This window comes from Pteronotus mesoamericanus, unplaced genomic scaffold (genome assembly GCF_021234165.1).
Source record: "Pteronotus mesoamericanus isolate MK-2021 breed Mesoamerican mustached bat unplaced genomic scaffold, CSHL_Meso_final scaffold_83, whole genome shotgun sequence".
Lineage (NCBI taxonomy): Eukaryota > Metazoa > Chordata > Mammalia > Chiroptera > Mormoopidae > Pteronotus > Pteronotus mesoamericanus.
The window spans coordinates 2,669,783-2,679,064 of NW_026555328.1; the positions used below are offsets into that span (position 1 = coordinate 2,669,783).

At 43.7% G+C, this 9,282-nt stretch overlaps 1 protein-coding gene and 1 pseudogene across 4 annotated transcripts; both read left to right on the forward strand.

The window, feature by feature from the left end:
• The first annotated feature begins 4,350 nt into the window (after positions 1–4,350).
• Positions 4,351–6,942, forward strand: TIMM10 (translocase of inner mitochondrial membrane 10). 4 transcript variants are annotated; one of them, XM_054563804.1, is made up of 3 exons: positions 4,351–4,405; positions 4,929–5,038; positions 6,245–6,942. In XM_054563804.1, exons 2-3 carry the CDS (start codon positions 4,968–4,970, stop codon positions 6,444–6,446), a joined length of 273 nt encoding a protein of 90 aa, XP_054419779.1. In that variant the 5' UTR covers positions 4,351–4,405; positions 4,929–4,967; the 3' UTR covers positions 6,447–6,942. The 4 variants fall into 4 exon arrangements, with proteins under 4 accessions (XP_054419779.1, XP_054419778.1, XP_054419780.1 ...); XM_054563803.1 differs by having other exon boundaries at positions 4,390–4,470; XM_054563805.1 differs by lacking the exon at positions 4,351–4,405 and adding an exon at positions 4,434–4,524.
• A 689-nt stretch (positions 6,943–7,631) lies between these two features.
• Positions 7,632–8,799, forward strand: LOC129062690 (transcription factor Dp-2-like; annotated as a pseudogene).
• The last annotated feature ends 483 nt before the right edge of the window (positions 8,800–9,282 follow it).

The window sequence follows — 9,282 nt, forward strand, 5'->3', positions numbered from 1 at the left end:
ATCTCAAGGGAGTTCAACTACACTGTCTTCGTACTCTCTCCACACCTCTCAGGACTGGTCAGGGCCCCTGGGTGACAACCCTGCATCCCTTCCTCGAGGCTGAGGTCCCATCCAAGAGGACAATGCTGATCATGGTGAGTAACAAATACTCAGCTGGCCTTTGGGAGGCTGGGGTAGGCCACAGGACAGAGTGAGGGGCCAGAGCTTCAGCGTGGTGCTGACAGAGCTCAGCAGCTTTCGATGACATATCTGGATTCCAGAGACCTGGGAAGGCTGGGGCTATGTAAACAGTCTTTTACAAGATAAAACTTAACAGGGACCCCTTGAGATTCCTGCATTTGGGTCCTCAAATCCTCAACTGTAAAAGTGTAGGAAGGGAAAGATGCAGTCTCATAGTAGATAATAGTAATAACATCTTCATCAACAAGAACAATGGGTAACTGGGCAAGCAGCTCCCCCAGTAGCAGCGCCTGCTGAAGGGGTCAGAGGTGGGGTTGTGGGGGGGAGGATTCACGCCGGGGTTTGGACCTGAAGCTCTTGACTACACCATTTTAGGAAGCAGGAAGACAAGATGTAGCAGCCATGCAAGGCAGCTCCCCTGGTTACAGCGCACATGCGTGAGAGCTTGGAGACGGTTCGCTCCTTGCCACGGGGGAACAATGTGAAGACCACGCGGGAAAGTGGAGAAAGGATTCTTGCTAGTGGGCCATGAGAAGGTGCCATGTGGGTTTGGGTTAAGAACTGGAAATCACGGTAACACAGAGGATGGTGCTGGAAACCGTGAGAGGTCTAGCCAAACTCTGTTTTCTTCTGAAGGACGATTTGCTGACATGTCATTCTTTACATGCAAAAAGAACGAGGTCTCTCCCATCAACAACTTCCCTTTTTCCAAACCCCTGTGGCACACCAACCCACACCAGAGCGGAGACCACAATTACCCTCATTGTTATTGTTACAGTGTTAATTGCTAACTGTTCGCTATCTTGTACCTACCTATGTAAAAGAAGTATGTGTTTATCATTCTACTTTTTACCCAATCTTAAAGGTTTTCCCCATTTTGCTTTTTCACTGACTCCTTAATCTATCACTAATGGATTTCATGTAACCCCCTTATGCCTCCTCTTTTGATTGGAATGTATAAAATAAGATGCAGAACTGGAATTTTCTGGAACATTTTCTCAATCCATTGAGGTTTTGCTGCCTGGCAATTGCTGTCAATTTGGCTCAAATAAATTCATAAAAATTAAAAAAAAAATGATTTCCCCAGTACTGGGGGGAGGGGAAAATGTGGAATTGCTGGTCAACAGGTATAAAGTTTCAGTTATTCAAGATGAATAAGTCTAGATCAGATCTGTACAACATTGTGTATATAGCTAACAATACTGAATTGTGCACTTAAAAATTTGTTAAGAGGGTAGATCTCACATTAAGTGTTTTTTGCCACTATAAAAAGGCATTTTTGAGAAATTAGGAGAAATAGAATATATGCATTAGTTGACATTAAGAAATTACTATAATTTTGAGGCCATGAAAATGGCACTATGGAGAAAAGATTTTCTGTCAGAGATAAAAAATAGATGAGGAAAATATGGTTAAATGTTAACAATTGTTAAATCCTGGTGATGGGTATATGGAAGTTCAATATTTTCCATTCTCCACCTTTCTGTATGTTTTAAAGTTGCCATAATAACAGTCTAAAAATAAAAAAAATACAATGATTTCTTTTGAATGAGCATCTGCCATGGACTAGACGCTCTAATTATATTATCTTTTTTGAAATGATTTTGAAGAACTTTATTTTGAAATAATATGGTTTGCAGGAAGTTGCATGAATAGTACAGAGAGGTCCTTGTGTACCCTCTTCCTAACTTCCTCTAAAGGTTAACTCTTATGTAACTATATGCAGTATCAAAGCCAGGAAACTGACGTTGGCACAATGGTGTGCATAGTTCTGTGACACGTATAGATCTGCGTAACCACCTCCACCATCAGGACACAGGAACATTCCATCACCACAAAGATCTCCTTTGTGATGAGCCTTTATAGGCACACCTCCCTTCCCCCACCCCGTGCATCAGCTTGAACCCTGGGCAACCATTAGTGTCTTCTCCATTTCTATAATTTTGTCGTTTTGAGACTGTTATTTAAGTGGACTCATACAATATTTGACCTTTCATTACACCTGACAAAAACCCAATCTTCTAAGAACTCATCATCTTTTTCCATACAATTTCTTAATATTTCATAGTATGTTGACTATATCTTCAAAAGCAAAAACTAGGGCAACATATGGACAATAATATTCATAGCAGCATTACTGATAATAGCCAAAAATTGGAAACAACCTCAAAGTCCATCAACAGAAGAATGAATAAATAAATTGTGGCTTATTCATACAATCAAATGCTAGACAGTAATAAAAAGAATGAATAACATACACACAATATGATGTAATCTACAGACGCTACAGTGAGCTAAAGAAGTCAGCTCACAAAACAGAAAATAATGTATAAAATAATGTATAACTCATGAAGTTCAATGGTAGGCAAAACGGAGATAGAATTCAGAATAGTGATTTAACTGCAGGAGACATGTTATTGACTGGGAAGGAACATGAAAAAACTTTTTAGGGTGCTAGATGTATTTTGTATCTTGATCTGAATGGTGGTTACAGGAATGAATATATATTTTAAAAATAAGCTTAAGATTTGTATATTTTACACACTTTACTGTATGAATGTTATACTTCAATTTTAAAATATCAGGGCACAAGGTTTAGCAAAGATGAGTCCTTAGAGCAGTAGTGAGGCCCAGAGTTGAAAATCTGGACTTCCTTGGACAATTAGGGAGGCACCTGGTGACCAGCCATATAGTGTCCAGCCCCCTTCTCCAACAAGGGGTGTACCCATGCATCATTAATTCATATCTTCTAAATTTCATTTATGGGGAAATCCATTGAAAAATCAAGGAATTGAAGTGGGTTTTTTTTGTTGTTTTTTGGCGGGGGGATTAAGTCTTGGAAAATAAAGAGTTTACCCTCCTTCTCCTGTGACTAAACGCACTAGATTAGCTCAAAATTGCTTTTATTCATCTCTTCATGGCCCAGTACATCTAACAGAAGTTGAATAAAACGTAAGTACACATGTCTCGTCTTTCTGTGAGCAGGAATCATGCTTCCCTTTCCCTTTGTAGCCCCAGGGAAAGCCTGGAGACCTATAGGCACACAGTTTGGGGCTCTGGTTCCCAAACTTGGTTGCACAAAGGAATTTATGAACTATTTATGACACTTCTTGTAAACCTATAATTATGTCAAAATGAAACGTTTTAAAGATCATTACAAAGAAAAACAAACAAAATAAATAATGTACTTAAAGCACCTGGTCCATGGCAGATGCTCAGTAAAATCATTGTTTTTGTCCTGACTAGTTTGGCTCAGTTGGTTGGGCATCGTGGGGCAAAGGGAAAGGTCGCTTGTTCTGCCCCTGTCAGGGCACGTGCCTGGGTTGCAGGCCAGTCCCTGCCCCCGCCCCCGCCCCCGCCACCCTCCCCCTCGCGGGTGGGGCCCTGTGCGAGAGGCCACACACTGACTGATGTTTTTCTCCCTCTCTTTCTCCCTCCCTTCTCCTCTAAGAATAAATAAAATCGTTATAAAAAATCACCGTTCTTATGTTTTTAATTTTTAAACTTTTATTATGGCATATTTAAAACATACAGAAAAGTGGAGAGCACAGTATATTGAAATTCCATATGCCTATCATGAGGATTTAACTTTTACTAACTTAGCCAGATTCTCTCCATCTCTTTTCATCTCTAGCAGTCTTTTTCCCACGGTGCCATTTTCACACCCTCAACATTACAGTAATTTCTTAATATCATCTAATGCACATTAATGTACATCTAATTCACCTGGGGAATTTAAAAGTTTACTGATATCTGCGTTCTACTCACAGATATTGTGGTTTAATTGGTACGAGGGGAGACCTGGGCATCGCGATTTTTAAAAGCGTCCCAGGTGACCTTAACATGCAGCACGCATTGAGAACTGGTGTTTAGGGAAGTCCTTCCTCCTGCACGCCTGATTTGTGCTGAGACATCAGCTCTCGGGGGGCGGAGGCGAGGTTCCCTGAGCTCAGTAGTCCAGCCTCCTAAAGAGCCACTCAAGTCAAACCTCCCCATGACCACTCCAGAGAGTCGACGTCCAGGCTGCAGGCACTCTGCACTCCGCCCAAGTCTCTATGATATTTGGACGTCCTCTCTAGCATTTGCAAATCACTTTCTCCTTCAGCTAGGGCCCGCAGCTCCCTCTCTATGGTAGCCGATTTCCCAGCGCCGCCTCGTGGGAGGAGGCGGGACTTCCTCCCGGAAGTGACCCACGTGCTTCCTCCTATACCTACCTGTGTTCAGGGTAAGTTTCTAGCGCTTGCCCGAAGTTGGGGGCACCGGGGGCATTGTCACCGGCTCCGGGCCGTGGTGAGTTACCTCCGACTTCATTGTGACTCTGCTGTTGGCAACGTCATTTCAGAGGTGCAGCACCTGGGCGGGGGTCCGGCCCCGTTAATTTCTCATGTGATCGAATCCCAGGGACCCGGAGGTGCAGTCCCGCGGTTTAGAGGGTTCCCTTCCGGTCTCTCGAAATTTTGGACAAAGGTGACCTTTGTCCTAAAAACAAAGAGACACTAGGCGTCAGCGCCCCGGGGCTCGGTTTCCAGTCCCACTCTTGACGTGCTGTGTGACCTTGGGCAGTGGTCCCCTTCTGGACCAGAGTTTCCACATCTGTGAAATGAGGTGGTTGAACTCAGGTCAGTGGCCTCTGTCGGTCTGATGCCCAGTGATGCCTCTGCAGTCTTGAACCCTTGGGTTGGGAAAGTGAACGGGAGAGGTGGGTGATAAGTGAACGTGGGAGAAGTGACGGTGATATCTGCTTCCAGGACTAGGAGATCGAAAGATCTCCACGGTGCAGGGCTGAGATGGATCCGCTCAGGGCCCAGCAGCTGGCAGCGGAGCTGGAGGTAGAAATGATGGCTGATATGTACAACAGGTAAGAGCCAATTCTACGCTCCCTTGCCGTAGGGAATGATCCTAGATCACTCCTTCTTAGGGTAAAGGTGCATGACTTATGAAAAATGCTTTGCCCAACTTAGCGGAGTCTGAGCCTGGTGCTTACCTTCCTCCTGCACACACACCCACCAATATCACAACCCTCATGGTTAAAGGCTAATGCAGACTGAGTATGGGGTCACTAGAAGGAGTTGAGCGTTTAGGTTGGGATGGAATTGGTGATGAAGGAGCGGAACAGGAGAGAAGCTTCAATCCAGGGTTTGGTTGGGTTCCAAGAACAGTTGAGCATTTGTCTTTTGACAAATAGTACCTATCCCACTTATTTAACATTTCTTAGATACTTAACTTTGCCTCAGGTGCTTGCTAAGCATTTAACATGCATTATCTTTTTTAATGTCCAAAATAATCCACCGGGTTAATTTTATTGTGAGGACAGTGAGGCTTCCAGAGGTTAAATAATGTTCTCAGTGTCCACAACTGGTCAGTAGCAATGTCAGGTCCAGTACTTTGGCAAATCTGAGTACAATTCATAGCTCCAGCAATCACCATTAGTATGGCATTGGGTAAGTTACTTGGACTGTTTGACCAGTGGTTTCCCCATCTATCAAATGGAGGTAATACTGCCCACCTCTAGAGACATTATAAGTACTAAATGTTAAAATATATGGCAAGCTCTTAACATCAAGCCCAATACATAGTAAGCAGTCAACAAATGTCTACTATTTTTATTGTCTTAAGCTCTGTGGTATCCTCTCCTGATTGGTTGGTTTATGTTGGAAGCTATATATTAGAATAATTTTTAAATGTAGGCTGTGAAGTCAGACTACTTGGGTTTATAACTCCACTCTGTGGCCCTGAGGCTCCCTGTGCCTCATTTTCCTTATCTGTAAAATGGGGATGACGATCATGCCTAACTCATAGGGTTATCATAGGAATCATGTCAATTACTTGGTGTGATGCCTGAACATAGCCAGTACTGAACTAATGATTTCTATTTAATTAATTACAAACGTGGGCTCAGACAAGGTTCCTATTGTCAAGGACCTTCCAAGATAGTTGAAGTGCAAACTGAGGATTTACACTGCCTGCCTGGAGGTGAAATCAGTATAGCAGGTCAGGAATGGTTGAGAGTTCCTGGTGTGCCACCAGGTGCTGCTGACCTGATCTTACCCTTCCTTCCCCCCAGAATGACAAGTGCCTGCCACCGGAAATGCGTGCCTCCTCACTACAAGGAAGCAGAACTGTCCAAGGGCGAGTCTGTGTGCCTGGACCGGTGTGTCTCCAAGTACCTGGACATCCATGAGCGGATGGGCAAAAAGTTGACAGAGTTGTCTATGCAGGATGAGGAGCTGATGAAGAGGATGCAGCAGAGCTCTGGGCCTGCGTGAGGCCCCAGACAGGACCCACCTCGAGGTGCACCCTGCCCCCTCCCACTTGTTTAATTGAAGTGCCCCCACTGGGTGTCATCTGTGAAGACCGCCAGGCCTAGGCGGTCTCTGGAGGGTCTCCGGGAGCCTGGGGCCTGGGGGCGTTCTCCCAGTCGAAGAATGAGTATCTGCCACACGGGAATGTGACTGTATGTGTATGTATATATATAAATATATATATATTAAAAAAGTTTGTTGTCACCCTACTGTGTGCAAAACAATGTGTCTGGCACATCGGAGTAAAGGCAGCAGACGGAGTCTAATGTAGTGTTTAAAAGTATAGACTGGTATAATGACTTAGGTTTGCACTCCAGTTCAACCACTTGATATATGACCCTGAACTGAGCGTGCCATTTAACTGCTTTAGCTTGTTCATTGTAAAATGGGGTTAATCGTAGGGCTATTGTGAAGATTAAATGAGTTAATATGTGTGAAATATTTAGAATAATGACTGGGGAATAGGAAGTACTCAATAAATATTCACCATACATATGGCTATATGTATTATATATTTAAATAACATAATAGAGGCTGGGCCGGATGAGGCTGCCAGTGATTTTGCCTGCAGCTGCTGCCACTGCTTCACATGCAGGGCGCGCCCTGACGCCTCCTCTCTGGACGGGCTTGAGGGTGTGTGTGCAGTTGGCGTCCTGCGGCCCTGAACTCCAAGTCATTGACTGGACAGGCCGTGGATCTCCCACCCCTGCCCCGACTGTGAGTCTGCAGGGCCTGCGCTGCCGCCAGCAAGGGTGCACCAGGCTTGTAAGAACAGCCCTGTGTAGCCACCTGGTCCTCTGCAATCAAGCAGAGATGAAGAAATTGAGGCATAGAATAGAGACATTAAGGGTTTTTTAAAAAAATAATTGAAAACAGAGTTTTCTTATTTTTGCTTTTTTAATGGCTTTTTTAAAATGGGATTTTAAATAAAATACAGTTTGATATGCTGGCAAACAAAATACTGGTTTGAGTTCCACAAATGCAGAATTAAGAGGATTTATGTAGATCAGAGTCTCAGCCCAACAAGATGTTGGGTTTTTGCACATCAAAGGCAAGACCCTTGATCAGCAAAAAGATTGTGGCCCACTTTAAGGCAATACTCTTTTGTGGTGATTTGAACCTGAACCTTCAGTCTCTCTGAGATAACATTTCATTTGTTGCATTTCCATCTCACCAACAGTAAGAACCTTAGGACCAGTAAATGTGAAGGTTGGACCCCAAATGATTACGAGCACAGCACAGACTAACCAGTTCAGGAAGTGCTCTGACTGGGAGTCCATACACCCCTGTACCAGCGGTGGTTACTCAGACACACACAGCAGAAGCTACTGGCTGGGTCCAGGTGATAGAAAATGGGCCAGAGAATTTATAGGCTCTGATTTTTCAGAAAGTAAAGCAAAAACAGATAAAAATGGAAAAGACGTGAGACATTTTTTGGTGAAAGGAATTTCAGAAAGGTACAACATCATATAATGTAGCTGATGAGCTGGTATCAGAGTTCACCAATTCATACAATCATTTGGCAGGCGATTTGGCTTATGACCAGAAAAACATTAGGCAAAGAGTTTGTGATGTTTTAAATGTGCAAATGGCAATGAACATAATTTCAAAAGAAAAAGAAATCAAGTGGATTGGCCTGCCAGTTCTGCTCAGGAGTGTAAAAACGGAGAAAGAAGCAGAGGTGGACAGAACGGGTAAAGCGGCAGCGGGCCAGCTGCAAGAGCTGCAGCAAATCGCTTTTAAAAACCTGCTACAGAGAAATTGGCAAAATGAGCTGCAGAACCAGGGCCCTCCAGCTCTAAACTCTGTTATTCAGCTGCCATTTATAATTGTCAACACAAGCGGGAAAACAGTCATAAACTGCAGCATCTCCAGTGACAAGTTTGAGTAACTTCAATTTTTACACCTTTGAGATCCACGATGACTGAGAAATACTGAAGCGGATGGGAATATCCTTGGCCTAGAGCTGGGCAAACACTCCCCGGAGGATCTGAAACTTGCTGTATCACTGGTGCCAAAGGCTTTAGCAGGTTGTATCACAGGTATCTCCACAGGACCTTGGTTAAATCAGACCCCACTTTTGACCTCTACCCTATCAGTTTCAAATTTAGACCTAACCACTGGTGCCACCTTGTCACAATCAAGTATAAGCCAGGGGTTCTTCTTGGATGCAGAAGTGGCCTAAGCTAGAGTTCCCTGCCCCAAATAGTCACCCGTCCAGGACTGCAGCCTCTCACCGAGTGCCAAGGTGAGAATCCCCTGCTCATTCAGCGATGAAGACGAGGAAGAAGAGGAGGATTCCTCCTCCCCAGAATAAAGATGTGGCTGGTGTGGCTCTGGATTGAGTGTGGGTCTGCAAACCAAAGGGTTGCTGGTTTGAGTCCCAGTCAGGGCACATGCCTGGGTTGCAGGTCAGGTCCCCAGTAGGGGTTGCGTGAGAGGCAACCACACACTGATGTTTCCCTTTCTTTCTACCTTCTTTCCCCTCTTTCTAAAAAATAAATGAAATCTTTAAAAAAAAGACAAATATGTTTAATATTAAAAAAAAAATATACAGAGTCTGGCACAAATAACTCCTTTTTTTATTACAAAGTCTTTTATACAAAATCATAAGCATGTAGCTGTAACAATATCACCCTCAGGCATACCATATGATGTTCTAGGTGAAACGTTCAAATTAAAACTATAAATTACCACACCCATATAATTACCCTACCAACTGCACTCAAGCAGGCCGGACCCTGTATATGCTGTTACATATTATGTATAAATATATTTAATATTTATATTACAAATGATA